This window comes from Canis lupus, chromosome 3, assembly GCF_003254725.2.
Source record: "Canis lupus dingo isolate Sandy chromosome 3, ASM325472v2, whole genome shotgun sequence".
NCBI classification, from domain to species: domain Eukaryota; kingdom Metazoa; phylum Chordata; class Mammalia; order Carnivora; family Canidae; genus Canis; species Canis lupus.
In genome coordinates, this window is record NC_064245.1 from 57,394,993 (window position 1) to 57,411,962 (window position 16,970).

Here is a 16,970-nt window from a genome sequence, read left to right on the forward strand (position 1 = left end):
ATATATATATATATAAAAAAGACTCTTCTCCCATGCCTAGCCACACTCCCTGCTCCAGCCTTAGGAAATGCCAGTTTCTCCAAACATACAAAGGATTCTGTCAATAACCTTTCTGTGCGGAATGCTTTCCCATGCCCCTCTTGTCTCACTCTTTAACCTGGCTTAATTGAACTGGTCTCTCTTGTCTTGTTTAAGCTTATACCATCAACTTTCACTCTATCCCCTATGCAACAGCTTAGAATAGGAAGCTCTTCCTATGTACCCCAATAGTATAGCCCATGCTATTATAATGGCCTCTTTGTCTTAACCTGGCTTAGCAGTGAGCTCCTCCAGGGCAGGAGCTTGTCCATTCCACTCCTGCCACCAGTGCCTGTCCTCACACCCCAGACCACATTGGCAGGCACGCCACAAAAACCTGCTCAACTGCATTCCTCAATTACTCACTTACTGGAGTCACGTGCCCCAGTTTCCCCAATTACACTGTAAGCCCACCAAGGACAGATGAGATCTTATTTCCTATCTGAATCTCCAGCACAGTGAATTCTAGAGTAGATGCTCAAGCATCTGATGTAATGGATTCTAGACTGCTTATGCTAACTACATTACCTCCCGTTTTAACAAAATATGACAAAGACAAAACACTACCAACTAACAAGTAAATATGCACGAATGAACAATTCTATAACTGATTATTCCACCTAGACATTCTGAAACCAGGTGGGAGACAGCTGTAAATATAAACATTTTATGAATGTTTTAAAACAGGCTATGGAACACATAAAGCCTTTCAGTATTAATAAATAAATATCCTCAGAATGTGAACTCATGAGGATAGGGTCTGAATGTCTTACTTGTTTTACCCACAGCCCCCAGAACATATCAAATAACGTTCCACTATTTGTAAAGAGCTCAAAAATAGTTTAACTTGGTATCAGAAAAGAATCTGTTTATTACCTTTGAAATCTATAAGCCATAATATCTAACCTGGTCTCCCAAGAAACTGTGATGTTCACATAAACTTATATGAACAATGCTTCAACAGCAATAACAGCATTATTCCAAGAAAACTTTTTTAAAACAAAACTGGGTAAATTGCTGAGGCACAAACTTTGGAATCTGGAAACGGAGGAGAATGAAAACATGTTTCCCTGCCACAGACACAAATGCTACTCCGTACACACATCTCTGTGAAGACATTTCATGGTATCAGCTCCAACAACCTGTCGATGGCAAACACACTATCTTTAGAGTTAAGGATCCACAGGCAGTCTGAGAGCTTACGCACGAGGACCATCTTCTGAGGCTGATCTCACCATCCACCATGATCCCATGAGACTAAGATGACCTTCACTTGTTTCAAACTAGTTAGGGGACTGGCAGCCTGAATTTTTTTTTTTTTTTTAAGATTTTATTTACTTATTCATGAGAGAGAGAGAGAGAGAGAGGCAGAGACACAGGCAGAGGGAGAAGCAGGCTCCATGCAGGGATCCCGATGTGGGACTCGATCCCAGGTCTCCAGGATCAGGCCCTGGGCTGAAGGCTGCGCTAAACCACTGAGCCACCCGGGCTGCCCTGGCATCCTGAATTTAAACATTCACCGGATTAGTTCATAGGGAAAATGATCTAGTGTTGTGTGAGGGCTTAGGATTCCCCAAAATGACCCATTTTCTTGTATGTGAAACTGAAAATCAAAGCCTGCCTTATCAGACTCTTATTTATGGAAAAGGAAACAATTCCATATTTTATTTTATTTTATTTTATTTATTTATTTTTTTTTTTCAATTCCATATTTTAAAAGAGCCGTACACATACTGCACGTGATGCCAAAAAGAACAAGTGTCCTTAGAACTAGGCAGTTTCTCAGAGTGACATGGCAACTGTGCACAAGGTCAGCTGCCTACGTGTGACCTGCTGGTCCTCAGGGGCTGTTTGGGACTCCTAGGCATGAGGCCTGGGAAGTAAACTTAAAATTTTTTTTTTTTTAGTAAACTTAATTTTTAATGGGAATCCCAACTAGACAAAGTGTACTGGCCAGTAACTTGACACTTCACAAGCACAGGGAAGGTAAAATTAGTTCAACTACCCACGTGGAGGGTCCTATTCAGGAGGAACAAGGCCCTCAGCTCTGGGTCCTGTTAAAAAAAAAAAAAAAAAAAAAAAAAGCACACAAATATAAAAGTATATAAACGATTTAGCATTACCTCTGGGAGCATATTAATATGTGTGATGATACTAATAGGCAACTGGAGTCGTCTGACAGCAGACACAATCCCCACGTGAAGTGACACACACACACATCTTCCTGGGAGGCTTCTGCTCACCACTTCCACCCAGTGCTGATAGTGCAGCCGCTCAACAAACATTGAATGAACACACACCTTCCCAATAACCCACTGGGAGAACATTCATTTTCCTCCCCTGTCCTTTACTTTATGTAAAATGAGGGATTGGACAAAATGATCTGTGGTCCTAGCTCAAAAATTCTTCACAAAATGAGAACATTTTAAATATTCCAGGGAAAAATAAGTCTTATAGTATAGCAGGCTCCAAAAAAAATATACCAAGCTATAGATTTAATTTTATATTTTCCAGTCACTGTGTTAAAAAGTATAGGAAAGGCAAAGTTAACATATATTATCATTTAAAATGTAATCGGTATTTAACATTTCTCATCTTTTTGATACTGGTCTTTGAAACTTATGTGTATGTTACACTTGGTGTAACTAGCAAACAAATATGTAGTAAAAAGTATCTAATTTCAGAGGAGACACATTTCAAGTGCTCAGCAGCTACCCAAGATGTGTGGTCACCTTTCTGGACAGAGCAGCTCTGTGCAGGAAAGCAATTTCTATCAGCAGCTATCTTGGGGTGAAGAAGTGTCACATTAATCTTATTAAAGTACAATTTCAGGCCATCTTAAAAAAAAAAACAACAAAAAACCAACCAGCCTTCCTTCATGAGGCTCTCTTCCCCTAACCACTTACTAGAACCAATACCTCAGGGATCTTCCATGACTTGCTTTCAACCACCTCCTTGGCTTTAGTTCTGACACAGACTTGCTGAACTGGCCCCTCCAGCAAGCTCCCTCAGCTCCCACCACCCACAATGGCATGTGTCCTCCTGTATGCCTGTCTCACAGTTTCTGCTCCGGCTGGGAGCCTTCTCCACCAGACTTACCTTTTGTATAAATGAACCATACGACATGTGGCCTTGCTACCTGCATGTACTCTGCATGTTTTCAGAGTTCACTCCTGCTGTGGCAGGTATCAGAACTTGGAATCCTTTCACAGCTGAACACACATCCCAGTATGGACAGGCAACATCTCGTTTATCCAGTCACCTGCTGATGGCCATCTGGGCTGTTTCCACATTTTGGTAACTATGAACAATGCTGCTATGAGCATTCTCACACAAGTTTCTGTGTGGACACACGTTTTCAGTCCCCTGGAATTTAGGAATGGAATTTCTGGCTCATATGGGTTAACTCTCTAACTTTCTGAATTAAATGTGTAACTGCCCAAATGTTTCCCAAGATGGCTGCTCCATTTTCCACCCCCAACAAGCATGTATTAGGGTTCTAATTTCTCCATTCCTTAACACTCGGCCATCTGCATATCTTTTTTGGATCAACGTCTATTTAGATCCTTTGCCCTTTAAAAAACTGTGGTCTTTCTACTGTTGAATTATAACATTCTTTGTATCTTAATCAGATATGTCTCACTGGCAAATGTTATTTTCCTATTCTGTGGCCTGCCTTTTCATCATCTTTTTTTTTCTCTTTATTAAGATTTTATTTATTTATTCATTTGAGACATAGAGAGAGAGGCAGAGACACAGGCAGAGGGACAAGCAGGCTCCATGCAGGGAGCCTGACGTGGGACTCGATCCTGGGTCTCCAGGATCAAGCCCTGGGCTGAAGGAGGCACTAAACTTTACGCTGAGCCACCAGGGTTGCCCCCTTTTCACCGTCTTGATGGTGGCCCTTGAAGTAATAGGTTTAATGTGTGTTTTAATCTGGTGGCTTGTGCTTCAGATACCCCACGTAAGGAAGCATGCCTGAGCCAAGGTCATTAAGACTTATGTCTGTTTTCTTTTAAACGTTTTACAGTCTTGGCTCCTACGTTCTGGTATTCTGGAGTAAACTTCTGTATAAGGTGAGGCAGAGATCCAACTTCACTCTGTCAACTGTCCAGCATCATCTGCTAAAGCCTACTCCTCCCCTACTGGAAGATCTTGGCACACTTGCTGAACATCAACTGCCCACAACCATCAGAGCATATTTCTGGATGTTGTGCTAGCCCCACCATCAACAGGAGTGTCCTCATGCCTGTGCCTGTAAGTCTCAACTACTGCAGCTGGTGGGCAGTTCTGAGACTGGGAATGGTTAGTCTTCCTCCAACTGTTTTACTTTTTCAAGATTGTTTGGCTATTCTCACCCAGCTTTTAAAATCAGAAGAAATCTTTGATTTTTTAATCCAGGCAGCTTTCTCAAATTAGTCTAATGGGACTATTCCTCTCAGATTGTTCTGAGCCACTGAGTTGTCCACTCAAGTTTGCATGAAGTCAGGATCCCTGAAAGCTGGAGCCTGAAAGTCTAGTGCACGAAGTTACTCTGGATGGCATTCCTATCCACTGTGCTGACATGAACTCAAGTCCTCCTAGAATGTGTCACTGATGAAGGGCTCAGCCCTGTGCTTCATCACCTCGTGCCACTGTTGGGAAGCTTCACAATCTTCTCTTATGTGTAACAAAGCCCACTTCACTTCTGTTATTTCAATGACTTCGAGCACCCTGTAAGGTGCATGTGGCTATTACTTATTCTCCTTTAAAAGTGATAAAAATACGGCTCAGAGAAGTGGAGGTGTCAATGTATGCAAACAGAACCTTTGATCCAAATTCCACTTCTTTTTATTGAGGTCCAGGAACCGAGGGACTGAGCAGTTAAATGAAGCGAAGCATAATGCGCAGCACGACAATCCAGCATGATAATGTGAAATGTACCAAAACACTTGAAAAAATGTTTTTAAAGCTAGCTTCTGTCAACTGAAAATCTGACATTCCTAAGTGAGACAATATAAGTTAGGTACTGCCAATGGTTAAAATAAAAAAATTAAATGAGAAACATGCTATGATACATTAAATTCTCATTCAAAGAGGAGAAAAATTCTTCAGAGCCACGAGGACAAAATGAAAGCAGTCCCACTCAACTGGTAGCAACATATCCTCATTATAAGCAGGATACCTACAGAGAAGAAAGCTGTTTCAAGAAAACTAATCTGAAAACTCTAATAAAGAATGTTAGAAGATGCTGGCTTAGATTAGATGCACAGCTGCTACTCATGTACCCTCTTCCATCTGGGATGATCTTCCCATCTAAATAAATTTCCCTGAAGGATGCAAATGGAGTAATATGGAAGAAAGTAGATAATTGGTCAGTCACCAAACCAGACGACACCATGCTGAATGAATGGTGGGGCCTCACATGTCAACAGGAATGCACATACCCACATCCCAGTCTAGGGAGTGCTACAACTGTCCAGTAGACAGACTGGCCTCAGGTCAGATGCCTGGGTTCTGGTTCTAGCTCAAATGACCACAGGACTTGAGTACAAGACTTCTTCTTTATCAATTTTTGTCCATCCACTAAATAGATGGGAAAAAAATATTCTCTGCATTTATTTCTATCCAACAGAGAAATCACAAGTACGTTTACGTTATGAGTGTATGTGTATACTTAAAGGCACACATACACACACATTCAATTCCCCCGCTACTGAGAGTTTGCTATATGCCACTTCACTTTTATGAAAAACCTACGTTAGTACCTTTTTTGCTGACTGAAAGATATCCAAAGAGAATTTTCGCTTTTATGAAATGGTAATTGCTTCTTTACACCATTTTGGTTTACAAAAGGTTTCACAGAAATACTCTACTTTTGGATAGCAGGAGAAACAGGTTTATAATGAAAGAAGACACTTTTAATTCAACAGAATAAGCAAGACCTTTTTAAAAACTAGGCTATTAGAGGACTTTACATACTGAAAAATGAATCCTCTCAAACTCAGATGAAACTTGATGTTTCAAAGATTCTGCAATGTTAAAATAAGGAATGCTAAGTTGTAAAGACAGGTACTTACAAGTTAATACTGGTTTAATCACAAAAGTCATTGAAATTGTATGTGGAAAAAGGAGTGTAATTTTCAAAACCCTCGATTTCTCCTGCTATGGCTTCAAGACCACCTTCTCCATTCCTGTTCTCAGGGCTGTTGTCATCCATTAACCATGAGTGGTATAAAGGCACTTTACACAATGATCTTTCACCAACCTCTCTTCATTCTTTGTCAGACTTGCGAAACAACTGCTACCAGATCCTTAAGCCGCATCTGTTCTGTTCATTACCAACATTCTGAAATTTGTTCCATTGTGAGACGTAACATCTTCATGATTATTAGCAGCCTGTTTTCACTGTTCCTTACTTAGCTCTCTTCCTAAACTGCTAAGCAACCCTTGCTTCTAGAAACACTCCGACGTGGGCACCTGTGGGCTGGAATTAACCAGGACCCAGATGACTCCTCCTTCCTTTGCTGACTCATTTTCCAACTTGCTCCTCCTAATCTCAGCCCTCATTTTCTTTTTCTTCTCTTCTCTTCTTCCTTTCCTTCCTTTCCTTTCTTCCTTCCTTTCCCTTTCTTTCCTTTCCTTTCCCTTTCTTTCTTTCTTCTTTCTTTCTTTCTTTCTTTCTTTCTTTCTTTCTTTCTTTCTTTCTTTCTTTCTTTCTTTCTTTCTTTCTTCTTTCTTTCTTTCGAGTTTATTAATTCATGAGAGACAGAGAGAGAGAGACAGAGACACAGGCAGAGAGAGAAGCAGGCTCCATGTGGGGAGCCCAATGCAGGACACGATCCTGGGACCCCAGGATCACGCCCTGGACTGAAGGCAGACGCCCAACTGCTGAGCCACCCAGGTGTCCCAGCCCTCATTTCTCAACATGTGCCAAGGACTCCCAAATCTCAGACATTAATACTCCTCACATATTTGAATACCAATTACTTACCTACAACCTCCAATGGAGCTAGTTCTGAAATGCGATCATGCCCAACTTTATGCACATCCTGTTTGGCCACACCACCTCTTTCAGCACCCCATCTAAAGCTGCTGGCCACTGCCACCATCACAAAACCAAAAAGCCTTACCACCCTTCTCCTATTCCTCACGTCCCATGGATAACAAAATCTTAGGGATTTTTCTATTTCTGCCTTTCCTTATATTTTTCTATTTAACTAAAAAGTAAAATTTATTCAATTATAATATTTACTTATTAGCTTAAAATAATATTTATGCTGCATGGAAGACAATACTGATGTTGGCCAGACGCTCTATTTTCTTGCTATAACAACATCTATGAATAGGCAAATTATGCTAATCATTTGCTGGGCATAAACTCAGAGCAAAGGAACCAGCCAGCTCAGCCACATTTAAACTTCAGCAAACTTCTCTGTCACTACCACATGAACACTATGTTTGATGGAAGTTCTCACTGGTCTGGCATCTTCTCTAAATCATGCCGCAGGCTCAGCCATGGGCTTACCTTTCCCAAGTGTCCTCCTTCAGTGAGCCATTGTCTCCACACATACCTGCACTATCTACCAGCCTCCACAATGTCTATCATCTTTGCCTATCCAGAAAACCTTCATACACATTTTAAAACCCTTCTACATCATTCTAATCCACGTAATGGGGATATAAAGAGTGTGGGCAAGAACTAGAGGCACCGTGCTGTGAAAATGGGAAACTGAACGTGATGGCTATGCTCGTGGCCACAGATACTGAGAGACGGGCGACCACCAGTCAAGTCAAACAGTCTCTCTGACAATCTGAGTCAAAAAACAAGAGATTTGGGCTCCTGGGTGGCTCAATGGTTGAGCATCTGCCTTCGGCTCAGGGCATGTTCCTGCGATCCGAGGACTGAGTCCCACACTGGGCTCCCCACAAGGAACCTGCTTCTCGCTCTGCCTACGTCTCTGCCTTTCTCTTTGTGTCGCTCATGAATAAATAAAATCTTTAAAAAACAAAACAAAAACAAAACAAAACAAAAGAACCCAAGAGATTCCTCTTAGGCCACAGCTATAGTTGCTTGCAGGGGAAATAATACTTAGGTTAAATTGGTAAAAATAACAGTAAAAGAGAACAGTATATTGTAATACCACTACTCATTCACTTATAGTTCTCAAACTAAATACATTTACAATTTTCTACATTTACGTTGATGACATAATTATAGATCAGTGGGAAATGGCTCCCAACACTTCAATTAAATACTTGAGATATAAAATATTCTGCTCATAATAATAAATGTAAAAATATATTTTAGGCAGTCAATTAAAAAAAAATATGCACCTAGGTTACTGCCTGGCCTGTAATCCTCAACTGTTAAATGAATGACAAAAGTATGCTAGCTCATATGCAAACCTTGCAGGTCTTCTGTTTCAGGTACTGCTTTGTCCACAGATGTACTGTCCACTTGGGAAGATGCTACAGATTCTGATAAAAGTGACTGATTTGATACAGGGCTAGAAAAGCAAAAATATGTAGATTTGAAAAATGATCTCATGTAGGAGCAGTAATTAAAGTGATGTAATAAGTACAAGTTCAACATATCTAAGTACATCATTACAAGAGAGAACACAGAGATACTGTTTTCTAACCTCTGCATGAACCACAGGCCATGAACTCAGAGACCAGTTTGGACCAGAAATTCATGGCTTTTAAAAATAATAGTGAGTGGTCTCTGTGCATGAATTCAGCACATGAACACCAGTGCAGTCACGCCTGGTACAGAGTCAGGAGCCCGGGTATAATACTGTAAAGTATGTGCTGGTGCAGCAGAACTAGGCATCTCCCATCACAAACTGGGGAAAGAAACTATCGACTAGAAATGTCATCCTTGTCTCCTAATGGCAGACTGCAGGCGAATCAAGTACTTCTGCGTTTTCAGGCTTCTATCTGGCGGGACTTCACAGTGAGAATGGAAAGCTCTGGCATGGCCTGAATTGGGGGCGCCATGCCAGGGAGGGAGCAGAGAGTCATAGGCAGGGCCCCTGCAGGACAGGACATGGTTAGGAGAAGCCAGTCTGAATTCAGAAGGACTTCAGGGCTGGGACATGTTACCGGGAGAAATAAAGGAAAGGCCGTCTCAAAAGAAATGGGAACTTAAAGACACCTTCCCAACTGCTTCCCAATGCAAACACAACAAGAAGCCTCTTCTAACAGGTCAGTTGGTCAGTAATGAGATAGACATAGCTTTGGGCAGGTTAACCCTAAAGGGACTGGATCCAGTTTTTCTCACAGCCCTGATCAAATAGAGAACATGTGCTTTATTCTTCACTAGCTTCACAAGCAGCACTCAGAGCCCACATCTTACCTTGGCTGCACAGATGCAGACGTGGAGTCTAGTGGTAACTGAGCATCCGCGACACTGCCGTCTGTGCACTGGACGGGTAAAGATTCAGACAGAGTACTGACAGAAGCTGCTGCAACAGAAGCACATTTTGCATTAGGGACATTGTGCTCTGGGAATCCCAACACCTGATCTAAACAGAGAATACCTATCTGTGCAACAGAGTGGGCCAATCCTGTTTTACTAACATCTATCATATGCTGGTTCATTACTTTTAGTAAGAATTTTCAGTAATTTCCCAATGGAAAAAAGGTCATTTAAACCAAGAAAGAAATCATATACAAACTGTATATATTAACGAACTGAACTCCTCTTTCTCAGGACTGTGTGTTACTCACACATCTTGCAAGTCCTAGTACACAAATGAGGTATTTAAAAGATGGAGTAGTTAAGGCAAACCTAAGTTCGGAATTGAAATCTGTGCTAGCAATTTTAGCTATATTCCTTGTTCTTCATAAGGCAAAATATGTAGATGATTTAATTTTAAAAAACAATTTATATTCATTTGATCTTAGCTTTGAGAAAATTTGGAGAAATTTTGATTAAATGGCTCTAGCTTTTGGCTTGAACACGAAGCAATGATGAGAAAGACCCCATGCAGAATCTTACACAAACTAGGTAACAGCCTTCACTGCCCGCTACACCTCTGCAAAGCTCACACTCAGAATCCTTCTGATTGTTCCGATACAACCACTGACTGACCTAAGAAACTCACCTCCACAACCCCAGAATCCTCAGACACACAGTATGCACCCAGAATTAAGGTGAGCAGGCGATGAACACCCCTTACTCCCAGTCACACTGCTACACCTCTCCCCGCTTACGGCATATGGCTTTCTCTGAAGTCAGCTGTGGCCACCTGTAACCTACTCTTCTACAGCTATCTTGACTTTGAAGTCATCAATAAAATAACCAAGGTCTTCATAACCCACCCTCCCTTACACCTGACTTTACCCAGACACCTACATATACTCAGAGTATGCCTGTACTTTCATAAGATAACAGTTCTATAGCACAGCAAATAAGGCTGTGGAATGCATTTGGACTGGTTATTTTCAATGGGTAAGGACACCATTGATAATGATGATGTGGAAGGAGGAACTTTCTGATATGAATGCAGTAATATGTGCACAATGTGAGAGCATAAAAACGTATCCAGTGCATTATGCTATCTGAATCTATCTCAATGATGAATACTGCTGGGTTTTGACAGAATTACTTACCAGGTGGGCTTATTCTACCATTACTACTATTCTGTCTTTGAAGATGTTCTTTATAGCATACTGAACACATGCCATTTGTACGAGGGTTTCCATAAAATCCGCAGCCAGTGGAACAAAGCATAGGCACTTGGCTGTGATTAGTTTCTTGAGCCATGTTCCTCTGTTGCACACCTGAAATTTACACAGAATTAGTAAAGAACTCAGACACACAGCAGTCATGCATTATCCAAATTTGCTTTATATAATTTTTAAAAACCCACATACACTTCTGCTCTATCTAAAATCACTCATTCTATATACACCTGTCTTAAAACCTAGGGCTAAGATAGAGAGAAAAACTAAAGACCAAAAGATACAAACTGAGCTTGTATTTCCCACCTTCTCTACACAAGGTTTGTACTGGCTTAGAAAATGTAAACAACTCTAGGGAGGTCTGTTCTGAAGACTCCCTACCACCAGAGCCCTAAGGAAAATTCCTTGAGGCTAGTTCAGTTTGGACTTCTAATAATAATACATTATACGTTTTATTATATGTTATACTATTAATTTCTAAGTACTGACACTTATGCTCAAAGTTCATGTTTTACTTGTATAATATTTTTCTGTTTAAAAAGCATTTTACAGTATACCAATACTGGTGAAGATAGGAAGAAATGGGCAGAATGCAAGGGAAATGAGAAACTGGCTCAATCCTTCTGGCAAAAAATTTAGCAATTCACCTTAAGAGCCTTACAAAACTGCCCTCAGAACCAGTCACTCTCCCACAGGTCTCCAACGGAATAACTAGAGTACAATCAGAAAAAAAGACCAAAATACCTAACAGATGTGCTCCACAGCACTATTTATAATGTTGGTAAATTTAAAATAAATGCCCAACATGAGGAGAATGGATTTGTTTCAAGTTATAGATTATTAAAACATTTTAGAAGACTTTTTTGGTAGAAGAGAGTGCTGGTAACAAAAGACACAACATGAAATGTATATATGATGTGTTGTCAATTAGGACAAAAAGAGAATCTACAACCATCGCGAAGGACAGGAAAGAATGTGTCTGAGGACAGCAAAGCTAGTAATGCTGAATTATCCTTTTTCTGAACTTTTGAAATCCTTTTAAATGAAGGTACAATGTGCCTGATTGGGAATGAAATATTTACTGAAGTGCTTAAGATGAAAGAACTGCTGTGACACAGGACCTGTCTGGTCATCAATCACAACAGATGGAAGAACCCCATGTGCTGTTTCTCCCATAGAGCGAGTGATCCTTTGGCATAAATAACATGACAGAAGGTAATATCAGACTATTTAAAACAACAACAACAAACAAACCCCAAATCCTCCCAAATGCAATGAAGGTTACTCCAAAATGGGTGTATGTGTATTTAAAGACAAGTCTAAAAAATAATAATAATAATAAAAAAAAATAAAGACAAGTCTATAAAAGATCCTGAGGGGTAAGAATCACCAGAGGAAGACAAAGGTTTTGCCACTAAAGTTGCCCTGAATCAAATCAACAATGAAGGAAAGCATTCAATGTTTATCTTGGACAGATTTTTTCTTTACCTGAATTATTTGAAAAGACTGTTGGGTGAGGGGTATACTTAACACAAATTTCAGAACCAAGGGCTGTAATACATTTGACAGGATTACAAAACAAAGCAGCAAATTTTGCATTTGCCTTTACAAAGAACCGCCCTAAAACCAATGAGAATATTTAAACCTTTAGCCTGGGAATAATTTGGGATTTGGACAAACCTCTTTCTTACTCCATCATGGCAAATTGCTTCAGAATTCAATCTTGGCTGCTCTGCTCCCTATATGGACTACTTTGGTAGTTCTATATAAATATACATGTAAATGAAAAAAACAAACAAAACACCAAAAACAAAGATGGGATAGAAAAACGAATAAACACTCTGTGGGGATTTGTGGCCTCTGTTCTGGGGGTAAAATGTCTATGAGTGCTGTTGGGTTATCAGGGTAACTGCTCAGGGTCATGCATGTAGCTTACAACTTGTTGGAGTCAATCCAGGCAGACTGGCTCAAAGGTCTTGCTCTCAATCAGTGGTTCTCAAAGTGTGCTTCCGTGAACCCCTAGGGAGGTCAGAACTGTTTCCATTACCAGCTGTCTGTCCTTTTCCACTGTGCTGCCATGTGCACTCGTGGTGCACAAGCAATGATGGATCGATGACAGGAACCCTATTAAGGAGCCAAATCAGGAAAGTGCCCCAATACTAGCTATATCCCCCCTCGCCACATTTTCACAGCAACAGACTAACTTTATTAAATCTTGAGCCTGAACATACGTCTTGTAAATATTTTGGGTGACAAACTGGAAAGTGTACAGACTGTTCCTGCTGCATACAGAAGTGTGAAGACAGAGGGAAGGAGAGATACTGGCCCAAATGCTCAAGCTGCCCAAGGCACCTTTTTCATGGAAGACGTTTTTTATTTCAAGAACTGGCTCTGTTTATTTAAACCTGAGTATACAGCTGACATTTTCTCATAAATGAACAAAGTGAGCCTGTCACTTCAAGAAAAATAACAGTATTCATTGCCAAGGACCACATTTAAAAAAAAAAGAAAAAAAAAAAAGCTTGACAAGTATCTCTTATTTTTAGAGTTTCTGATAAGATCAGTAGTGATATTAATGACATGTGAGTAGTTGGTATGGTATTAACATCTGGAGGATCCGGGTAAGTCAGAGAAGCAGTATTTTCCAGTGATCATGTATGATGGCACAAAATGATTCATGAACAAAAGATCCATTCAAATTGGAAGACCAAGGAATTTTAAAGTAAGGGGACAGAAAATTTTTACATATAGTTTGAGATGCTAGACTGCAATTAACCCTTTAAAGAAACTACAAATTGCCTAATTTTGGTATAATATCAAAGAAAGGCAACCTCTGTTATCTGAAAAGGTTATTAAAAACATCCTTTCTTTTTCAATGACGTATCTGTATGATATCAGTTTTTATTTATAACACTGTAACAGATAAAATGCAGAGCCAACTATGAGAATCTTACTATTTGCACAAATGCCTAACAATGGCACTTTTCTCACTAAACTTTTTCGGTGGTGATGGTGGGGATGAGGGAAGGGATGGTTACTTCTGACAAAAAAAAAAAAATTTTTTTCTTTAAAGATTTTACTTATTTATCCATGAGAGACAGAGAGAGAGAGACAGAGAGAGAGAGAGAGGCAGAGATACAGGCAGAGAGACAAGCAGGCTCCATGCAGGGAGCCCGATGTGGGACTGGATCCCAGGACTCCAGGATCACGTCCTGGGCTGAAGGCAGACGCTTAACCACCAAACCGCCCAGGCATCCTTGACAAAATATTTTTTAATATTATTATTTTGTAATTTTTTTCAGCCTTATTTTGTAAGAAGATAAGTATCGTTAAATATGACACACATAAACCAAAGTTCTTCAGGGTACTCAGTAATTTTAAGAGAATATGAAAGTCTTGAAATGAAAACCTTTGAGAATCCACTGCTGTAAACTATGCATACCCAGTGTAGACAGTATCAACTTAAGGGCACAAAACCCAACTCTTGGGGGAAGGAAGCACATAAGAAACCTTACTCTGTATGTATATATGGAATACATAAATAGAGATATAGTATATCTGTGGATTAAAATTTTATGGAGGTGGGAAGCTAAGTTGGAAAAAACTTTAAAAAGGCTTTTTGTCAGAGAGGAAAAAAAAAGATTGAAAAACATTGTTCTAAACCACAATTATCCTGTGTTGCCTATTAATAACATTATAATGGTATTTATAAGGTGAGAATTAAAAGACTTCTCTCCAGGGGATCCCTGGGTGGCTCAATGATTTAGCGCCTGCCTTTGGCCCAGGGTGCAATCCTGGGGTTTCCGGATCGAGTCCCGCATCGGGCTCCGGGCATGGAGCCTGCATCTCCCTCTGCCTGTGTCTCTCTGCCTCTCTCTATCATGAATAAATAAATAAAATCTTTAAAAAGACTTTCTCCAGTGGCACAGATAAACCTTTCAGCATCTGGCCGGCAATCATAAGCACCCAGAGAAGAGAAATATTCTATTTCTTTGAAAACTTAATAGTCACAGATTAGAATACGACCACCAAGCTTTCATTCATATTACCTGCTTCTGAATAAATTTTAAAAACATGTAGCACTAGTGATTTCCCCAAGCCAAACTGCCCTGCACAGCAGCAATTTAACAATGATTTTCATAAGTTGAGCTTTCTTATTTATTTTTTTTTTTGGTGAGCTTTCTTATTAAAAAAAACTATCATCTTGGCAGGTAAAAAGCACAAAGGATTTTGTAGGCTATTTAAAAAGAAAAAAAGACATTTATTCATCTTTAGGCCACAAAATATACCTTTCCATGAAGACTCACAAAGAGAACCATCACCATAAAAGGGTAGTTTAGTTTATCCCAATGTGCAGTGGCAAAGATGGCACAGTTGTGGAGAAACTGGAAATCTTGCCTTCCTCTGTTCCACCTTCTTGGCAGGGAAGGACTCTGCGGGCCACCAGACTGGCACTCAGGAGGGAGGGAGGCAGGGAAGGACTCTGCAGGCCATCAGACTGGCACTCAGGAGGGAAGAGCATAAGGGAATGAGAATGCAGAACAATCCCTTAGCTACCATTTTGAGGGATTATAAAGCAGCAAAGTCAAGGAGGTAAAGAACGGGATTATCAGACATAAACAGAAAAGTTCACTAGCATGGTATAATTTAAAAACAAATGTCTATGCATTGCAGAAAATTCAGAAAATGTGGTTTCTGACTCTTACTATTTGTAATCAAAACCACAGCCAAGTCTGCTCTCTTCCCTGAAATGGTACTGAGCAGGTACTAGAACTGACTGTGGGCCAAGAACCATGTCTTCTGTTTTATTTAGCTCTAGAACCCTGTGCTGTTTTAAAAATTAGGAACTGATATTCAAAGAGATTTAAGAACTTGCCCAAGGCCACATATCTAGGAAGCAGCTGTCTTTGGTCAGTGTCTTTTCCTTTATCTCCTAAAACACAAGAGAATGACTTTCAAAGTCCAACCTGCTCCTGCTAAACCTGTGATTTTGTGAGCAATCCACGAATTCTTATGCTTTTCATTGAAAGATAATTTAAATTTTCACTCATTTATTCGACCTTAAGATATTATGAGCTTTAATAAGGTTAACCAAGCTCTGAAGAAAATTTGTTTTTCAAATCTTTTTACCTAAGAAATTCTTGTTGGCATTAAAAAACTCAAGATCAAATATTTTAAGACTGCAAAGAAAATTCATTACCAATTATTAAAATTCTTTTTAATTTTTTTATTTTTTTTCAATTATTAAAATTCTGATAAAAGAACAGCAATGAGTGGATGTAACACAGACCTCATTATTAACTGCAAATACATGTCAATTGAACTTCCTTTCCTGTTTTGTGCCTTAGAGTTTGAGTCACCAGATTCCGATCATTTTGAAATGTCCCATGCTCCTTTCTTTTCCGTTCCAAATTCTGATGCTCATCACTTCACCGCTGAGTTAACAGATTTTTCTGTTTTACTCCCCCTCCTCCCAACCCATTTATTGACATTCTCCTAAAACACCCAGTTCCCATCACATTACTTCTGTTTTAGTTACTGTAGAGCTGCTCCAGGAAGGAGCGCTAGACCTAGCACGTATGTCGTAGATCATTTACTCCAACCAACCCAGTTTCCCTAGAAAGGAGGCTGCATGAGAAGAGGATGGGTGTGGGGTCAGGCTGGCATCGGTTTGATGCTCTGCTCCACCGTGTTTGTCACCTGTCATAGCCTGGACATGTTACCAAACTTCTCCAAGTGTCAACTCCCCAGGAGGTCGCATCCAGCATGTCTCACCAGACTACAGATAATGTTGACAGGAAGACAGGAAGCACAGACAGTGCCTGGCTCTTCCTCTGCGCCTCCTGGAAGCACAGTCAGCCCCCATCTGCTGGACACAAGCTCCAGCTCTATCACACTGCTCCTCTCTTGGTGGATAAGGTCTGCTTCTGTACTCTGCCTACAACAATCTTGATCTCAGGAATCAGTTCAAACATTTTTCTTTTGGGTCCACTTTTGCCCACCACAATCCTCCTCTGCTCTTTCTCCCCAAAGCAGCACTCATCCCTCTGTGGCACTTCGGCTGGCCATCACTCAGGTGCTTTCAGCAGACAATTTCCCAACTAAACTCCTAAGTGTCTTCTTCAAACCCCCTTCATGTCTAGAATGAATTCCACAGAATATTTTCTTGAATAAAGACATTTCATTATTGTTAGAAGTATTCACGTCAGGCAAAAATGGTT

At 40.2% G+C, this 16,970-nt stretch overlaps 1 protein-coding gene across 10 annotated transcripts in view; it reads right to left on the reverse strand.

Moving 5' to 3' along the window:
* Positions 1-16,970, reverse strand: part of ZFAND6 (zinc finger AN1-type containing 6) — a 64,761-nt gene that overhangs the window by 4,509 nt on the left and 43,282 nt on the right. For 9 of the 10 annotated variants that reach the window (XM_049108517.1, XM_025436847.3, XM_025436843.2 and 6 more), the window contains 3 exons: positions 10,678-10,848; positions 9,419-9,527; positions 8,467-8,567 (listed from right to left, as the gene is read on the reverse strand). In XM_049108517.1, the coding sequence (XP_048964474.1) occupies positions 8,467-8,567; positions 9,419-9,527; positions 10,678-10,831 (364 nt within the window). In that variant the 5' untranslated portion in view covers positions 10,832-10,848. Of the gene's footprint in view, positions 1-8,466; positions 8,568-9,418; positions 9,528-10,677; positions 10,849-16,970 lie in introns of those variants that run through there. The other variant, XM_025436840.3, reaches the window with a different exon arrangement.